At 47.0% G+C, this 18,126-nt stretch overlaps 3 protein-coding genes across 6 annotated transcripts; 2 read left to right on the forward strand and 1 right to left on the reverse strand.

The window, feature by feature from the left end:
• Nucleotides 1-235: 235 nt before the first annotated feature.
• Nucleotides 236-4,249, forward strand: nob1 (NIN1 (RPN12) binding protein 1 homolog). 2 transcript variants are annotated; one of them, XM_062392122.1, is made up of 10 exons: nucleotides 236-360; nucleotides 1,042-1,174; nucleotides 1,293-1,426; nucleotides 1,557-1,628; nucleotides 1,713-1,853; nucleotides 2,084-2,221; nucleotides 2,499-2,735; nucleotides 2,863-2,960; nucleotides 3,166-3,310; nucleotides 3,697-4,249. In XM_062392122.1, exons 1-10 carry the CDS (start codon nucleotides 292-294, stop codon nucleotides 3,964-3,966), a joined length of 1,437 nt encoding a protein of 478 aa, XP_062248106.1. In that variant the 5' UTR covers nucleotides 236-291; the 3' UTR covers nucleotides 3,967-4,249. The 2 variants fall into 2 exon arrangements, with proteins under 2 accessions (XP_062248106.1, XP_062248114.1); XM_062392130.1 differs by having other exon boundaries at nucleotides 1,716-1,853.
• A 282-nt stretch (nucleotides 4,250-4,531) lies between these two features.
• cog8 (component of oligomeric golgi complex 8) lies at nucleotides 4,532-8,819 on the reverse strand. The gene is made up of 5 exons (XM_062392088.1): nucleotides 8,491-8,819; nucleotides 7,080-7,287; nucleotides 5,941-6,765; nucleotides 5,421-5,589; nucleotides 4,532-5,235 (listed from the first exon to the last, which is right to left on the reverse strand). Exons 1-5 carry the CDS (start codon nucleotides 8,817-8,819, stop codon nucleotides 4,916-4,918), a joined length of 1,851 nt encoding a protein of 616 aa, XP_062248072.1. The 3' UTR covers nucleotides 4,532-4,915.
• On the forward strand, nucleotides 8,744-18,040 carry katnb1 (katanin p80 (WD repeat containing) subunit B 1). 3 transcript variants are annotated; one of them, XM_062392024.1, is made up of 20 exons: nucleotides 8,744-8,857; nucleotides 10,858-10,993; nucleotides 11,480-11,610; nucleotides 11,720-11,837; nucleotides 11,978-12,078; nucleotides 12,196-12,237; nucleotides 12,515-12,598; nucleotides 12,736-12,851; nucleotides 12,985-13,056; nucleotides 13,143-13,293; nucleotides 13,405-13,595; nucleotides 13,890-14,038; nucleotides 14,318-14,368; nucleotides 14,499-14,563; nucleotides 14,732-14,941; nucleotides 15,209-15,358; nucleotides 15,451-15,527; nucleotides 15,738-15,812; nucleotides 16,767-16,883; nucleotides 17,376-18,040. In XM_062392024.1, the coding sequence occupies exons 2-20, from the start codon at nucleotides 10,954-10,956 to the stop codon at nucleotides 17,515-17,517; spliced, it is 2,082 nt and encodes a 693-aa protein (XP_062248008.1). In that variant the 5' UTR covers nucleotides 8,744-8,857; nucleotides 10,858-10,953; the 3' UTR covers nucleotides 17,518-18,040. The 3 variants fall into 3 exon arrangements, with proteins under 3 accessions (XP_062248008.1, XP_062248001.1, XP_062247993.1); XM_062392017.1 differs by lacking the exon at nucleotides 8,744-8,857 and adding an exon at nucleotides 9,780-10,017 and having other exon boundaries at nucleotides 10,825-10,993; XM_062392009.1 differs by lacking the exon at nucleotides 8,744-8,857 and adding an exon at nucleotides 9,780-10,017.
• Nucleotides 18,041-18,126: the final 86 nt, after the last annotated feature.

Below are 18,126 nucleotides of genomic sequence, written 5' to 3' on the forward strand. Positions count from 1 at the left end.
ACTTTTCGATGTAATTCATCAACTGCACCATAACAACGCATTTAATGTTAAAGTCAGACCACAAGTCTTTAAAAAAATGTTCAAGAACATTAAATGTCAAACTGAAAACTAAAAAGATGGAAAATACAAATTAGTTGAGAAATATTTGCAAAATATGAAACAATAACTATATTTTTTGGACTTTTTTGTGTCAAATTTCCGACACGAATGACGCATTCTTGGATTCTTCCGGTCACGGGACATGGCGGTGCCTTCTGATTGGTCGGCTCTGTTGTTGGTCACCAGTCCAAGATGGCGGCGCAGCTGGTGGAGCATGTTGTCGCAGACGCTGGAGCGTTTTTAAAGAAAGCTTCTCTGCAGGTGACGCGATTTACACGTTTTCACCTTAATCCTTATTAAAATGATTTTAACCAGTGTGGCGTCAACGTGTGACGTCAGTGAGGGTGTAGAGAATGACGCTGTTTGTGATGGAGACGTCAGATTGTGTTTGTGACCTAAACATTGACAACAAACTAAAACTAACATATCTATGAACACAGGATTTAATCAGCAGCAGACACGTTTATCTGATAAACAATTAAACCCCCCAACGACGTCATCACGTAAACCACGTTTTGCGTTAATGCGTCAACTAAAAAAACGTGCGTTAATGCGGCAACCAAAAAAACGTGCGTTGATGCGGCAACCAAAAACTGGTTGTGTGTTTGTGTCAACTAAAGAAACGTTGTGTGTTAATGTGTCAACTAAAGAAACGTTGTGTGTTAATGTGTCAACTAAAGAAACGTTGTGTGTTAATGTGTCAACTAAAAAAAAGTTGTGTGTTAATGTGTCAACTAAAGAAACGTTGTGTGTTAATGTGTCAACTAAAAAAAAGTTGTGTTAATGTGTCAACTAAAGAAACGTTGTGTGTTACTGTGTCAACTAAAAAAAAGTTGTGCGTTAATGTGTCAACTAAAGAAACGTGAGTTCATGTGTCAACACAGCAGAAACACTCGTGTTGAGTTTTTTTCCTGATGTAAAAGCAGTTGTGTTGTTTTGCAGGATATCGGCAGGAACATCTACACACTGAGAGATGTTGTGGACGAGATCCGAGACAAACCCACCAGGAGGGGTTTGGCCTTCCTGCCGTACAAACTCAACTTTAAGGAGCCGCACCCCGAACACGTCCGACACGGTAACTACACTCATAGAGTTTGTGCGTTTCTCAGGAGCTAGCTTCAAGTTGTGTCATGTGAGCAGCTCATCCCGGTTGTCACCTGGTTGAGCAACAGTCTTGTGTTTGTCTTCTTCAGTGATGGAGTTCTCCAAGAAGACTGGAGACTACCCGAGTCTTTCAGCCACCGACATCAAAGTCATGGCTCTGACCTATCAGCTGGAGCTGGAGCACGTGGGCTCCCAGCACCTGAGGAGGGAGCCGGAGGTCAAGGTAACAGGCTAACGGTTTCCCTCTGCTTCCAGTCTTTGAGCTAAGCTAAGCAGGATGACTCAGCTGTTCATGTGACTTCAGATCGTCTCTGATTCAGCGTCTGTAACTCCTGATACTTTGTCTGCTCCAGGTTAACGTTCAGAGCACACAGCGCCACCCGGAGACTCCAGTTAATGTTGCAGGATTTCACTTCCCCACCAAGGTAAAACCAGTTGAACTAATCCAGACCCGTTGTCTCTCTGAGGGTCGATCGACTTCACAACCTTTTGTCAAACTGTCTCTTCAGAAGCCGGCGGACGCATCGAGCAGGAAACAAACACGACAAGAGACGAACGCCTCAAACCCGCCTGACGGTGACCAGTTTAACAGCTTCCAGTTCTGGAGACAGCAGCTGCCATCCATCAACGACGACCTGCTGGAGTTACTGGTGAGTTCAGACAAAAGTCTCAGCGTCCAGACGGAGAGAAGACGGCGCAGAGACAGAGGAGATGTGTTGATGCAGATTATAAATAACATGGAGCTAAAACAGAGATGGATTTAGATTTGAAATAGAAACGTGTGTAAAAGTGTTCCTGTAGAAGAATCATCAGGATGTTGTTTGTTCACTTTCCCTCTCTGAGTATCTCAGTACATCTGCTCTGGTTTTAAATCTGTCAGGATCCAGTGGAGGTCGTGAGTTTGAGCAGCAAACAGAAGCCGACGCCTCCTGTGACGAATGACGGTGACGAGTTCAACAGCTTCCGGTTCTGGAGAGAACCGCTGCCGACCCTGGACGAGGACCTGCTGGAGTTACTGGTGAGTTTAGACTGGAAGTCAGTTTATTTGAAATATGAACCTTTTATAAGAACGAATTTGACCTGTAAGGACCAGATTGAAGTCAGATATAGAGTCTAGACGAGCATCAGAGCGTCTTAAGTTCCCTGATCCAGCAGGGGGCGATCATAAGTGACATCATCAAGCATGACTTGGATTGATGAGGTGTCCTGCTCCCTGATTGGCTGACAGCAGAAGCAGCTCCTCACTGTGTTGTTGACTGGTTGTCGTGACTGTGATGACGTGTGTTTGCTTTCAGAAAGTGGACGGTGTCTCGGGGTCGGACGGCCGGTCGGACACTTCGCCGAAGGCCGAGAACCGATCCGACGACGAGGACAAAGAGAACGAGCCTGAGGAAGAGGAGGAAGATGATGAAGATGACGGAGGGGGTTGGATCACTCCCAGTAACATTAAACAGGTGAAGATGGACTCGGGTGATTGGACGGCTCCTGCTGATGTCAGAGTCGGATGTCTGACCACCGACTTCGCCATGCAGGTAACGGGCGCCTGTCAGCTGACTCCTGGAGCAGCAGTGACTCTTGGGTTCACGTGTGAGAAGCTGATAATGAATTAGTGGAACAGCTGATCCGTGATCGTTGAGCTCTGATGTCCTTTCTTTCCAGAACGTTCTGATTCAGATTGGACTTCACGTCCTGTCCGTCAACGGGATGCTGATCAAACAAGCGAGGAACTACATCCTGAGGTGTCACGCCTGCTTCAAGTGAGTCAAGTAAAACACAGAACTGACCAGAGCTCTGAGGGGTTCATCCTCTGGAGAACTGACCGGAGCTCTGAGGGGTTCATCCTCTGGAGAACTGACCGGAGCTCTGAGGGGTTCATCCTCTGGAGAACAGCTCCAGGGACAGAGCGGTTCATCCTCAGCATGTTCGAGTCTGTCTGTTTTAATCTGAATGTTTTATTTCCAGGACGACGAGTAACATGAACAAAGTCTTCTGTCCTCACTGTGGAAACAAAACTCTGAAGAAGCTGGCGGTGACGGTCAGCGAGGACGGCAGCGTCCAGATGCATTTCTCCAAAAACCCCAAAGTGCTGAACCCGAAAGGACTGAGGGTGAGACACAGACCTGGAAACACTGAGCCTCTGTGATCACTGACCTCACTTTTAAAGTCTAACACAGAGAAACTCTGATCTGGTGAAGTTTCATAATTCAAAATGAACAGGACTCAGAGAGGATGCTCCGCCTCCTGCACATGTTGGTCACTTCCTGCTGATGTTCCATCTTTAGGGCGGACGTTTGGAATTTTGTGATTTTTATCTTTCACAGATTCAGGGGAAATTCCTGAAGGCAGAACTTTTAATGATTTTTATTCAAACAGCGATATTTGACCGCTCTACTCATTTGTCTGTGATATCAATGATCCCATTTAAAACCATCTTGATCCTTGTTTTCATATCTAGCTTCAGACTCGTTAACCGTCCTGTGTCGTGTGTTTCAGCACTCGCTGCCTCTGCCTCAGGGCGGGAAACACGGCAACAACCCCCATCTGGTGGAGGATCAGTGCTTCCCCCAGCAGAGGCTGTCCCGAAAGGCTCGTCAGAAGAACGACGTCTTCAACCCGGACTACGTGGCCAAGTCCTCGCCTTTCTGTGAGAACGACATCTACAGCCGAGCGGCCAACCTGCAGATCTCAGACGGTCAGTGCGGCGGCGGGCGGAGTCGAGCGAACCCCAACACCTCCCGCAAGAAGTTTGTCAAGAAGAAGTGAGGAGCTGACGGCCGATGGGACAGGGCGTCACTGCATGTGTGTGAAATAACATGTGATGCTGCTGCAGATACTCAATGCATTGATCAATAGTTACATTATTAAATTCCCTGTCAACGTGTGGAGCCCCCTGCTGGTAGACACAAGATTCACCTGCTGAACAGCAAGTTAATAATATCTCAATACAATAACTGCTTATTACAACATGGATGTTATTATATTATAATTATTACTCCTAATACAAATGAAGGTCAAAACTCACAACTAAATAAACTTAAGTATCAGATGTTGTTTCCAGGATCTGCTTTTTTTTACTGTTGTTGGTCACTCCGCCTCATTAACATGTTTCTATATCATAATCTTGACTTTTACTCCAGAATCATTTAAATTTCATGTGTTGGAAGGTGAAGGTCTTTCTCTTATGGAGCTATGCTGGGTTTCCCCTGCTTCCAGTGTTTATGCTAAGCTAGGCTAAACATCGAGAGGCCAAAGTTCTCAGAAACACTATCAAAGTTTCCCTTTCACAATAAGAGCCTTTTTTTTACTCCACAGAAACTCCCACTGAGTCTGAAGTGACCCACAGAGAGATTTATTTTAAATATATATATATACACACACATCTTTTAATATGTGAAACTTTACAGCTTCACATTCTGTCATTTACTTCCTGTAGATCTGAGATTTTATTCTGGAAAAATGTGTTTTAACTGACTAGATGAAATCAATTTAAATATCTCATCTCATCCAGTCAGAGCAGCTGATGACGAACCAACCACGACTTCAGATTAGGTTCAGAGATTTTATCAACAGATACCGCCACCAATAAATCGGCTGATTCAGAATCTCTCTCTTCCGGGAGACCGTTAAAATTTTTTCCTCAAATATAAAAGTAATTTATCATTTAGTCTTTAAAGTTGTTCCCATCACCAGAGTCCAGAATGATTCTTCCACTTTACTCTAAAGAAAACTCTTCGTCCAGCGGCGTCTCGTCTTCTTCATCCTCGGACTTCGACTCTGTCACTTCAGGAGCCGCCTCAGACTCTGGGTCTCCGGGGCTGGACTGCGTCGGCGTCTCCTCGGAATCCGTCCCCGGGTCTTTGAGCGGCGTCTCAAACTCCAGGCTGCTCAGCTCGGTGGCGAGGTCGTCGTCGGGCGCCGGTAGCGGAGCCAGAGTCTCTTTCTGTGGAAGCAAGAAGTCCAGAGGCTCGAGGACTGCGGTGAGGTCGATGCAGCCCAGACTGTCGTACCTGTGCAGCTGAGTCGGAGGAACACCTGCAGACACACAAGAACCAGTTCAGAACTTTTAAACTGTCGCAGAGAATCAACCACGCCCGCCCTCTGATAACTTCCTCCACTCTGGACTCCTATCCTCTCCTTTCTCTCAACTTCAGGTATTTGGTCCCAAACAGAGAAAATACGTTTCCAAGCAGCAGTGTGAGAATGTGAGTGTCTCTCACCCAGGATGAGAGCCACTTGAGCCGGAGGAAACAGGAGCTGCAGACAGCGGTTGAGGAACGGCAGCAGATCTTCAGCGTACGAGCAGCAGAACTGAAGGAACAGCTCCTTCTCTCGGCTGCTGAACGCCGACTCCTCAGCCCGGTGAAACACCAGGATGTGACGAGTCACCTGACAGGAAACAAGACCAACAGCACTGAGGACACAGGCTCAGCTCAGAGGTTTGTCCACATCAGGTCTGTGAGGGACATCAGCTGAACTCAGGAGACAACTGAGTTCACATGAGGCTGTGGACTTCACCAGATTAACCAGACGGATTATTGTTAACTCTGTTATTAGTAGTAATAATTAAAGAGCAACAGATTGACTAATGTAATTTTAAAGACGTCTTGTTTTTTATGTTTTATTTCCACATTAATCAAATGTCAGTAATGTGAAGAAGAAAAGACTGAACTGTAACTGAGGTCTCACAGGACCCAGCTTCCAGGTGAGTGTGTCAGGTGACCAGGAACAGCTGCTCACCTTCTGCAGAGCGTCCTCCAGACACCTGGTGACCTCGTGGGCCAGACCGACCGGGCAGCAGAGCCGGAGGTCGTTGAAGGCCGTCAGAATGTTGTTGAGGAAGCAGGCCAACGGCTGGAAGTCCAGCAGGGACATGGGGGGCTGCAGGGTGCCGGGCTGGATGCTGGGGGCCACGGGGGGGATGGTCCCTCCCAGCACTGACGGCAGGGCGATCAGCGTGTACAGGTTCATGTCCTCCTGGAACTTGTCCATGGCCTCCTGCACGGCTCGGCTGAACGTCTCCGCCGCCACCTGCTGGAACATGGGCGCTAGCTGCCCGCGAAAATCCGCCCCCACCCTACTGAAGGAGAGTCCAAAGTACATGCACTGACCCAGCAGGGAATCCAGGCGACCCCCCACGCCCCGCTGCAGGTCCCTCTCTAACGTCTCCAGGAACTCCGCCACCTTCTGCACCACCCAGCCGTGGAAGATGGCCCCCTCGTTCACCACCACCTGCCCACCGAGGGGGGGAACCAGCGGCTCCTCGTCAGAGAAGATGGCTCGGTACTGGGTGATGATGTCAAACAGGTGGACTCTGCACGCTTCGATGGTTTTGGTGATGTGGAAGTAGGCATCGTCTTCAGGGATGGCGGCGAGGATGGAGTTGAGCCAGGTGCTGCGGGCCTGCAGGAATTTCACCCGTAGCTCCGCCTCCGTGAACACGTCCATCCTGCGCAGGTAACCAATCACACGAAGGCAGACAGGAAGCTGCGAGTTGCTGCGCAGCTGCTGCAACAGCTGGTTGAGCATCAGCTGAGTCGACTGACGCACTTCACGCACGATCCCCTGAAAATAAGACGACGGTAAAATAACCTGAAACTGTTTTAACCGTCACAGTGAGCAGACCTTTGATGAATTATTGTTAAACATCTCAATGATGGAAAAATTGAATAATAGAAAACAAAATTGTAGTTTTACAAGTTCTCTCAGAAGTTGGCAGGAGAGACGCCCTGGATGAAGGGACCTCATCTAGTCGTTCTCTTTCCAGAACCTTAAACGCTCTGCAGACGTTTGGTTTTAGAACTCTCGTCATTTTCAACCCTCCTGAGTTTTCAGGTCTGCATCTTAAAAACTGTATCGAGGAATCTTCTCAGACTCACCTGAATGACCAGGAGCGAGGAGTGTTTCTTCTCCAGCCTCTTGACGTACGCCGCCAGCTCCAGAGCCTCCTCGTAGTATCCGTTTCGGACGCAGGTGTCCATGAGCTGGGGGATCTCCAGGATCTCCAGAATCTCCGTGTGTCGGTTCAGCGTCAGGCTGTTCATCCGACGACTGGCTCCGATGTCCTCCGCCTCCTTCACGAAGCTCCTGAACAGAGAAAGAAAGAACCGGCACTGAGCTACAGGACGAACTCACAGTCGCAGCTGTGTTCCCTCAGTGGATCAGACGACCTGTGACTCCTGGACGTTTCAGTGAAGGATCCAACGAACAGGTTCAGAAGTTCAGTCGGTTCATCTATGTAAGTTAGGAAAGGTAACTTCCAACAAAGTAGAATTCTGTGACCCATTCTCTTCCATCTGCATATGACTAGTCTTTCTAAGAAGTCTATAGACCGTGAGACCGGCTTGATTGGGGGGGGGGGGGGAGTGTTATTCACCATCGGATCAACGTTGCACAGCCGATGCAGAGTGTGTTCCAGTCATGGTGAGAACTATGACAGTAAATTGAACTGTGATGAGAGTTATCAGGACTGTTAGAACCAGGGAGGATCAGAAGTTAAATGTTCCCTCAGTCTTTATCCGGGACCAGCACAAATATCCGGGTCCCATCATCAGGAACGATTCAGTGATGTGGACCATGAGCTGCAGACTGGTCGCACCAGTCAACATGCTGGGATGCAAACTCTCTGTGGGGAGGCGATGTTCCTTAAAGCAGCACTTTTTAGATCCTGCTGTGACTGTCACCTTAAACATCTGCAGACATGCAGGCGACAGATAACGGTTCAATTCAATTTGTAAATCATAAACATTATCTCAAGGTCCTTTACACGATAGAGAAACACAACAGTTCCCACAATGAGCCCCACGATGCTTTCAGAACGCTCCTCAAGCTTCAGAGACGATCCCGTCACATGTTTGAGACGAGTTCAGTCTCCAGGTTAATTCATTAACTTCACTTTAACTGAAGCAGAACTGGGACGAGGGGCTGGACTTGTTTCTGGGAACACTGGAACGTCAGTCTGGGTTTTAATCCAGTGTTTTGTGATGCATTTATTTTATTTTCTTTCTGGACTAAGTCACTAACTAACTGACTAACTAGGTCATTGACTGACTAAGTAAATGGCAGACTGTCTGACTTAGTAACTAAGTAACTAACTGATTGACTTAGTAACTAAGTAACTAACTGATTGACTTAGTAACTAAGTAACTAACTGACTAACTAGGACACTGACTGACTGACCAAGTGTAAAGACGTGGATGACACGGAGACCCAGGGGGAGGGACCCGGGCAGGACCCCCGAGGAGGCGCCTCCTGTCCGGGCGGATAATCTCTAATCAGACAGTCACCGACCTGCATTTCTCCCCGAAGCCGGGCAGCTTGTCCAGCAGCCGGGACACGCTGCTCTCCACGCGGCCGAAGTCCCGGTAGGTGTGCTCGGTGCAGTCGGCGGTGCGGATGAAGGTCTGGTAGTTGGAGAACGCCAGCTCCCGGGTCTGCTGCAGGATCTGCGCCCGCTCCTCCGCCAGCCGCTCCGGCTCCCGGCTCAGCTTCTCCACCCCGAAGGAGCTGAGCTCGGACAGGTAGGCGGTGAAGTCCGGGTTGTCCCTCCAGCTGTCCGGGAAGCTGTCCCGGAACACCGACGCCAGGATACTCTCGTCCTCCACGTCCACCGCCGCCATGTTGGACGGACAGGCTCGAGCGACAGTTCCCTCCGGAGGTTTGTTTGTTTGTTTGTATGTCAAATTAAAAACAACGTGTAAATAAAAAAGACGCAGATTTAACGTGAAGATTTAAAGATTTTAAATGATCGTCCTATGATTTCACAGCGGAACTTCTTCTTCATGGTTTGTTTTTACCTACCCGAGCTGGAGGAGCCCCCGCCCCTAGACTGCCTCTGGTTGGTTTATGTTGTCAGAAAAATAATGATGATTGGTTAGGAGCATCCAGGTCAGCCAATCAGAGGCAGGATAGGGGTGGGGAAACAACGCGTTCTTCTTCGGGGCCCCTTCATTGAACAGGCTGCATTGTTAGCACCATCCAACGGTCACTGAGTGTCAAAACAGGTCACCAACTTTAATTAACAAACCTTTCAACTAACTTTGATGGAGATAAATAATAATAAATCTCTTAAAATGTGTTTTACTTGGATTTTCATTTAGAAGAAACACGTTTACACGGGCTAGTATACTGAAACATACAAACATACAATCCAGGGCTGTTGTACAATATAAATCATATAAATATCCGGTAGAATTTAAATATATTCAAGGTTTTAACACCTGGATGAAAAAAAAAAATCTTCCTCAAACCAAATACCACATTTCCCCAAACAATGAAGTTTGAAAACATATCAGAATCAGAAATTATGTATTGCCAGGTAGGTAAACACCTGGAAGTAGTAAGTATATTGATCAATAAATATGATCAATGATAAACTAACAGAGGTCAATCAAGACGTCAGTTTGTGTTTAGTTCTCTTATTACTCAATATTATTAAGTTGTGACGGTGGAGTCAGGTAGGCTCCGTAAGGATGCGGATCCAGGATCTGGTCAAACTTGATTATTAAAAACTTTAAAGTGCATAAACAACTTCTGTGATTCCGTTTGTTGGTGTTAATAAAGTTGTCTGTGACGACAGCGGAAGTAGCTGCTGGGTCTCGCTGTTGCTCAGTTGCTAAGCTACAGCCGAGGAGCAGCGGACTGTCAACAGGTCGTCGGCGGCCGGACGGACGATCTGCGGCCGGTGCAACGCTCCAGCGACCCGGGGTTCTGATGCTTGACCGCCGCGGACACACGGAGGAGGAACCGATCGCTCCGGTGGCAGCTAGCTCCGGCTAGCTCGCGGTGCTAACCGGGTTTAACGGCGCTCGGCTAACGGTAAACAAGCGACGTGACCGGAGAACCTCCGCCGGGGTCCCGCTCAGCTACCCGGCCTCTGGTGAAACGAGTCCGCGAGAAATCTGCGTGTTGCTCGCTAATCTGGCTTTAAGAGATGTAGCTTAGCATCAAGCTAGCTAGCTGTGTTGATAAAGGAGTGTTGCACTTGTTTTGGTTACCCCGCACATCCCGTGACCTGCAGCCGAGCTCCAGTCTCTATCGCGGTTCACGTTGTTTACAGTGACTCGGTGTCCAGTTTATTAGGAACACCTGGGAAAGCTAAAGCTAACTCCAACACTTCAGTTATCAGGTCAAACGTTTCCCTCTGTCAGACACGTGACACCTGAGTTTACTAACTTCAGCTGCATCACTTTTCCAAAACACTTGTTTGTGTCTCACTGTTTAACTGTACACACACGTTGTGTAGAAGAAGACTTCCAGGTTGTCAGTTTGCTTTAGTGTCCCAGTGTCAGTGGTCACAGATTAAAGATTAAAGACAAATTAATTCATTACATCTATAACTCTCTAATGGAGATGAGGTGAAACTTTATTGATCCAAACACTGGGGACATTCAGCTGTTACAGCAGCAGCAGGTCAGAATGAGGGAGACAAGCAATAGAATAAAAGACAACTCAATAGAAATACAATAAAGTTGATTAAAATATGTTAATTACTGTGATGAAATAAACAAGAATATGTAAAAAATCATTAAATACAGAAGGTAACTGATGATAAATGAAAGTGTATCTTGCTGACAGGGCCGGAGAACATCAGTGCTGCTCTGATGTGCACATGTGTGTTTTCAGTGTTTGTGGGTTTGTGTGTTTGTTTCGCTGCAGGTGAACGACAACCCGACGACTGAATCTGAAGCTCGACTCAATCCGTGATTTAATGTCGACAGTGTCCAGCGTCTCAAACAAACCAGTGTGACCAGTATGGCTGCTGCCAACTCCACCAAGATCTCATGGCGACTGCGTAAGTGCTTGTTCCTCCTTTTTGTTTCAGACTGAGCTGAACTCTCTTCTTTCCACTCAAGTGTTTGATTGAACAGCAACACACTTCACCTCATATTTAACATGTTCTCAAAAACTTTAACTTTCAATTCAGCCTCGTTCATATTTTCTTTTATTCATCCATCATTCTGTTTAGTGGGTCGCTGTAGTAAAGTCTCTGACCTGTGGGGGGCGCTGCAGTAAAGTCAGCAGCAGAGAAAGAGACGTGATCTGAGCATCAACAACAGATAAAGTGTAGAACTGAACATATTCTGGTGTCAATCAGAGAGGACATGACTCGTGTCTGCCCCCTAGAGGAGATGCACTGCAGGTCCTCATTAAGAACACAGATCATCATGTGAAAGACTCGTCTACAGCATCAAGTCGTTGGGACTGAGCTGCTCTCTGCTCTCAGTCCTCGTCTCCTCCGGCAGCTCAGGACTAAACGTGTCCCTCCTGTTGTGTGCAGAGGAGTTCGAGGCTCACTCCAGCAGCGTCTCCTGTCTGTCTCTGGGACAGAGCTCCGGCCGCCTGCTGGCCACAGGGGGAGAGGACTGCCGGGTGAACATCTGGGCTGTGAGCAAAGCCAACTGCATCATGGTGAGACAGCGTCCTCACTGCAGCAGCTGCCACAGCACCTGCACCACACTGCACTCATACTCATTACTGTGTGTGTGTGTGTGTGTGTGTGTGTGTGTGTGTCTCTCAGAGTTTGACTGGTCACAAGAGCCCAGTGGAGTGTGTCCAGTTCAACATGTCCGAGGAGCAGGTGGTTGCTGGTTCCCAGTCCGGATCAATACGAGTCTGGGACCTGGAGGCTGCAAAGAGTGAGGCCCAGTTTGTTACTGTGTGTGTGTGTTTGTCTGTGTGTGTGTTTGTCTGTGTGTGTTTGTGAGAGAGTTTTTTTAGATAGAAGTTTGTTCTTTAGTTGATTAAAAGAACCACTCTGCTGTTTCATCTCCTCCAGTTTTAAGGACTCTGATGGGACATAAAGCAAACATCACCAGTCTGGGCTTCCATCCGTATGGAGAGTTCCTCGCCTCCAGCTCCATGGACACAAACATCAAGGTGTGTGTGTGTTTGTGTGTGTGTTTAAAATACGTGTTTGACTATGTGTGTTGTTGTTTTCTTGTTCTACATTCATTGCACTTTTATTTATCTTTGGTTTAATTTGATCCCTTTCAGCTGTGGGACGTTCGAAGGAAAGCATATGTGTTCAAATACATGGTAAGAAGTGTGTTTGTTTGTTTGTTTGTTTGTTCATAGACAGTTTGTTCTTGAAGCATCGAGGAATCCCCTGAGTGATGCTCAGTGTGAACATGTGTCACAATCAGCTTCTTGTCAATTGTTCTTTCTTTAACTAAACTAAAACTTCGTCAGCTCTGTTTACACAAGTCTCAGTTTCAGCTTGTTTTTGTTGCATGAAAGAAGTCACAGCTGATGAGGATTTCAGAATAAAAGCCTTTACTTGTCTGTGAATGATCAAGTTGTGTTTGCGTCTCAGGGTCACACTGAGGCCGTCAGAAGTCTGGTCTTCAGTCCCGATGGGAAGTGGTTGGCTTCAGCCAGTGACGACTGCACCATCAAGGTACAAACTGATCCAGGACCTTCCAGCTGCTCTCAGACCTGAACTGATCATCTCGCTCCTTGTTTGAGACTGTCTCCCTCCTGCCTCCATGTTGATGCCACGTTGTTCATCTGTGTCCTCGTCTCTCGTGTCCTCAGCTGTGGGACCTGAACCAGGGCAAGACCATCACAGAGTTCAAGTCTCACTCAGGCCCCGTCAACATCCTCCAGTTCCACCCCAACGAGTACCTGCTGGCTTCAGGCAGCTCCGACAGGTACGTCTCCACCTGAGCTCTCTGTTGCTTTGATCCTGTTGAATCCAGATCTATCAGTTTGAGTTTGTTTATGTGTTTTCATTAATTTGTGTATGTATGTATGTATGTGTGTGTGTTTGTGTGTTTGTTGCAGAACCGTCAAGCTGTGGGATCTGGAGAAATTTACCATGATTGGTTCGATGGAGGGAAACACGTCTGCAGTCAGGTGAGTGAAGCAGGGCGGACGCCATGCTACTGGAGTATGACCTCTGACCCCTGAGCCCTCACCTGACCTCTGACCTGTGTTTTCAGGTGTGTAAGTTTCAGTCCGGACGGCACCTGTCTCTTCAGCGGCGGCACCGACTCTCTGCGGGTCTTTGGCTGGGAGCCTGACCGCTGCCTCGATGTGGTGACGGTCGGCTGGGGCAAAGTCTCTGACCTGGCAGTTTGCAACCAGCAGCTGGTGTGTAGCGCCCCCTACAGGATCACGATAGAAACAACAGCTCACCTTCTTCAGCCTGAAGGCTCTGAACTCACGACCCGTTTCTCTCTCGTTCTTCTCGTCCTCCGTCAGATCGGCGTGTCCCACCAGCTCTCCAGCGTGTCCTCGTACGTGGTCGATCTCAAGAGGGTGAAGAAGAGCGGCGGCTCTGTGATCAAGGGAATCATCCAGGACTACCAGCCGCTCACAGAGCCCAAAGAGCCCAAAGGAGCCGCTCTGCGAAAGAGCTACGACCGACCCACGACCACCTGCAGCTCCCAGAGGTGAGCACACGCACATCTGTCACCACCACTCTGCTGCTGTAAACATTTTTATGAAAATATTGTTTTTGGGAAAATATCAACAGAGTATAAGGTTTAACTCTGTTATGAATTTTTGTTATAAACTGAAATATATGAATGTCATTTTGTGATAACGGCCATTAGCTTCAACAAAACGTGAACCGACATGACTTTATTATAACACATTTCACAAAAACAAAACAAAACTGTAGCTCACTCATGTCGTGACATCACTTCACGTGTTATGACGTCACTCACATGTCGTGATGTCATCAGGGTGAAGCAGAGGTCCGACTCTGAGAGGCGGAGCCCTGAAGGTCAGAGGCGGAGCCCCAGTGAGGACGAGGCCGAGGAGAAGGTGTCGTCAGCTGAGATCCACAACGCTGAAGACTTCAAGGAAATCTTTCAGCCCAAGAGCGCCATCTGTAGGTCGAGTGTCAGCATCACACCTAGCGCTAACGAACCCTGATCAGGTTTTATGTTCCTGGACGTTTCCATTCTAATTTAAGTTTCAATTCAGTTTTAATATTTAATTTTGATTTGTCAAAAATATAATAGAAAGACATCAATATGAAGTTCTTTGATGTTTTAAGGTTCTCAGTCAAATTCAACATAATTAGTTTTGATCACTTTGATTATTATTCGTGAATTCCAAACTCAATTGAGAAATTAAAACCTTCATTAAAGATCTTGTCTCTCTTCAGCTCGGACTCCCCCCAAGGTGTCGGAGCCTTTTCCTGCTCCTCCAGAAGACGGTGAGTGTTCTTCCTCATCTTCCTCTTCCTCACTCACAGAGCCGGCAGTGTGAGGAACTGGTGTCTGTGACAACCCACTCACCAAAGTAAAAGCACAGAGTGATAAATTATGTTTTGTTCCTTCCCTCAGAGACGATCTTGGCCATCGGGCGGCAGCTGAGGGACATGACGTCTCTGTTTCCTGACAAGTCGCAGGTCAGTGACGTGCACGAGACCGAACACGTGCACGAGACCGAACGCGTGCACGAGACCGAACGCGTGCACGAGACCGAACGCGTGCACGAGACCGAACACGTGCACGTGACCGAACACGTGTTCAGTTTCGTTCTTTTGTTGTGTAAATAAAGTCTTGTCGTGTTGAAGGCTCCTCCGTTGGCTTCCTCGACTCCCGTCCAGAGGGTGGAGCCCACCGTCGTCTCCAGCTCCAAACACCCGTCAGCAGGGGACCCCGCCGCCCCCCGCCCCCCCCCAGCTCAGCCTCGCGTCACCACAGCGAAAACCAAACCACTTCCTAAAGTCATCCTGAGCACCAGGAACGAGCCCATCGGACTCAACATGGACGACTACCTGCTGGTGAGGAAACATCACGTCCACGGAACCAGATCCACTGACAATGTTTTTACTTTGAACTTCAAAATTCATTATTTCCTGATGTTCGTGAAAAACTTTAACTTTGGGTCAATTTCCCACATTTCAAAAAACAAACACTGCTCCTCCAGTAGAATGAAACATTAAATACAAAACTATGAATGTATGAAATTAAAGGTATATATATATATTCATCATATATTCGTGAGGATGTAACAGATAGAATCCTAAAGGTGTCTCCACGTGTCTCAGACGTCCCCCAACAACCGACCTGGAGCCCTGAGTGACGACGAGGTTCTGTCCCAGATGAGAAAAGGTCACGACACCATGTGTGTGATGCTGAGCAGACGCAACATGAACCTGTCGACGGTCCTAGCCGTGTGGAACCGAGAGGGCGTCAAGGTGACGTACACACAGACCGCCTGGGACTGTATATTTAAAAACAACTACTGTATATATTTATATTCAACCTTCACAACTCGATGTCTGTGCAGAGCGCCATGGACGCCGCGGTCTCCATGAACGACTTGTCCATCGTCGTGGACCTCCTCAACATCCTCAACCTCCAGCCGTGAGTCACACAAACTGATCAATAACAAGGTTCTAATCGATTAGAACATCACAATATTACTTTGGATCATGTTTTTATTTAACCTCTGAAACGTCTCAGTCAATGCTATGGCTTCAGAGGAGCTGCACAGAGCTGAGTGTGATATCGTTTCTTTCTTTGAACGTTTCCTGCTCTGATCGATTTGATCGATTTGAACTTTTCATCTTTCAGGTCTTTGTGGAAACTGGACGTTTGTACGACAGTTCTTCCTCAAGTCGACAAACTGCTGCAGAGTAAATACGAGAGGTGAGAGAAGAATGATTCTGTCGTCAGGTAGATTCATTTTAATCTGTAACATGTCGGGTTGAACTTTCCTCAAAGTGATGTTTTCAGTTGTTCGTTTGTAAAATGATCAATAACTGAACATGAATTAAGGAAAATCAGTAGATTTAGGTCTAGAGATATTTTGAAACAGATTCATGTCTCATTAGATAGAAGAAAAGTTTTCAACACTAAATCTGAATCATGTAGTGTAGTAAACCAGAAAGACCAGAGGGGGCGCCAAACATTTCTTCATCAAATAATAACATTGTGTTGTCGTGGTACGTACTTTTTAAATAACCATAACTTGCTCAATTCTCAACCGTTTTTTAAACAGTTGGGTTTGTTATAAACGACAGAGATGTAGTTATGATACTGACTACTTATGAATAATGTTTATTTTCAAAAAAATTGAATAGTGTTCTTAAATAGGTACAAGATTCCCCTTTACAAATATACATCTAGATTTATTTTGTTTAATTTTATTTAAAAAGTACATGTACCACTACCAACACAATGTTATGGGTGGGCGAGCCGCCTGTGGCAAGATGGCCGCCATCTGCGGACGTTCGACTTGGAACCGCTGGCCAGAAACACGGACGAGACATCTAGCCTTATATATATATCTATGCTGTAGACGCCCTTTGTTGAGTAATTGCTCACGACGCATGTTACTGGAGTCTTCCACTAGATGGCGCACCACAGAACTAAGACTGCCTATGGAGCGTCTGGGCGACCATGATGCGGACAAATACACGTAGTTAAAAGAACGTACATCTCTGGCCTCAGTGGTTTTAAAGATATGATCCAACACGTTCAAGCAGGAAAAAAAAATCTTCGATATTTTAAATTATAAAAGTTTAATTTCTGTACAAAACACATCAGAGACTGATTTCTGTCTGACGCTGCTAACCGACCAATCCCCATCCTCTGTGTCAGCTACATACAGACCGGCTGCACGTCTCTGAAGCTCATCATGAAACACTTCTGGGGTTTGATCTCGGACACGCTGAGGGCGACGCCGTCCATCGGAGTCGACATCACACGAGAGGAGCGGTGAGTCTGAGACAAGCTGCTGAGGTCTCTGGAGCAGCTTAATGTCTGATGAACCAGGTTGAGCAGATCAGTGTTAACATCATGTATCATCAGCTTGTGTCTCCACTGCAGCTCAGTGTTCTGTGGATGACGCACAAACTAACCAACAACCAGTCAGCATCTTCTCAGACTTCTTCCATTCTACTACTTTTTAGAAACAGCCTTTTCAAATTAAATCGATCTGTCCAGCCGAGTGTTCTGGCTGAGCATCAGCAGGAGGTTTTGTGTCTACGTCATCGTCTGCCCAGAGTTTTCAAACTGAAATACGACCAGCAGCGTTTCTAACCTTCTGTTTCAGTGGCTCTAAAGCTCCAGAGTAACGTGGACACAGACATGTTGTCGTGGACTTGTGTGGATGTAGCTTTAAGACAAAGTCATCGTATTAACACTTCTTTGTTTGTTGTTGAGTATTGATCCATGTGAAGTGACCTGATGGTGTTTGTGTTGCTGCAGACACCAGAAGTGCCGAGCGTGCTGCAAGCAGCTGAAGAACCTCAGCAACATCGTGAAGAACAAGGCGACTCAGGTGGGGCGGCACGGCAGCACCTTCCTCGAGCTGCAGCTGCTCCTGGCGCCGCTCGACGACTCGCTCTGAGCTGCAGCGAGCGCTCCACTCGAGCTGCAGCGAGCGCTCCACTCGAGCTGCAGCGAGCACCAGCTGATCAGCAGCAGGAGACCAAATCTGAGGAAAAGATTCCGACACTAATCCTGCAGCGTGTCGCCGAGTGTGGGAAGAAGAGACGCGTTAATGAAAGTGTTGAAACTGACTCAGAGGAAATATCTCCAACTTCTCACAATCAGAGAAGAGGGACGTGATCACTGCAGTCGACTGAAACCACGGTTCATCTGAGACGAGTCCACACGGTGAACCTCACGGGACCAAACAAAATGTTTCTCGTCCCAGAAAATAAACTGATTGAAAATCACAGAACTGAATATTTTATGCAGCAATGTTAAAAGGAGTTAGACATTTCAGTAAATGTTTTCTATCGTTAGCATGTCTTAGCATAAAGACGAGAAACATTAGCTCCAAACTATGTTTACGCTAGTTTCTATGCTAAGATAAGTTTTGTTAATGGTAATTTGTCAAGTTATTTAAATAAAGTTTGTAAAACAGTTTTTTGCTTCTTGGTTGTTTCTTACTGACGATTCTGTCGTGATTTTATACAATGGAATTTTTCAAACTACTTTTTTTGCCGGTTAA

This window comes from Platichthys flesus, chromosome 1 (assembly GCF_949316205.1).
Source record: "Platichthys flesus chromosome 1, fPlaFle2.1, whole genome shotgun sequence".
Taxonomy (NCBI): Eukaryota; Metazoa; Chordata; class Actinopteri; order Pleuronectiformes; family Pleuronectidae; genus Platichthys; species Platichthys flesus.

Excerpts from the sequence above, each read along its gene's own strand:
- nob1 (XM_062392122.1), top strand. The coding sequence starts at position 292 with ATGGCGGCGCAGCTGGTGGAGCATGTTGTCGCAGACGCTGGAGCGTTT. Across the intron at positions 1,629-1,712 it reads GATTTCACTTCCCCACCAAG|AAGCCGGCGGACGCATCGAG; the intron begins GTAAAACCAGTT and ends CTGTCTCTTCAG. Across the intron at positions 2,736-2,862 it reads CCACCGACTTCGCCATGCAG|AACGTTCTGATTCAGATTGG; the intron begins GTAACGGGCGCC and ends CTTTCTTTCCAG.
- cog8 (XM_062392088.1), bottom strand. The coding sequence starts at position 8,819 with ATGGCGGCGGTGGACGTGGAGGACGAGAGTATCCTGGCGTCGGTGTTC. Across the intron at positions 7,288-8,490 it reads GGCTTCGGGGAGAAATGCAG|GAGCTTCGTGAAGGAGGCGG; the intron begins GTCGGTGACTGT and ends TTCTCTGTTCAG. Across the intron at positions 6,766-7,079 it reads CCTCGCTCCTGGTCATTCAG|GGGATCGTGCGTGAAGTGCG; the intron begins GTGAGTCTGAGA and ends TCTTATTTTCAG.
- katnb1 (XM_062392024.1), top strand. The coding sequence starts at position 10,954 with ATGGCTGCTGCCAACTCCACCAAGATCTCATGGCGACTGC. Across the intron at positions 13,294-13,404 it reads CAGTTTGCAACCAGCAGCTG|ATCGGCGTGTCCCACCAGCT; the intron begins GTGTGTAGCGCC and ends GTCCTCCGTCAG. Across the intron at positions 15,528-15,737 it reads AACATCCTCAACCTCCAGCC|GTCTTTGTGGAAACTGGACG; the intron begins GTGAGTCACACA and ends TTCATCTTTCAG.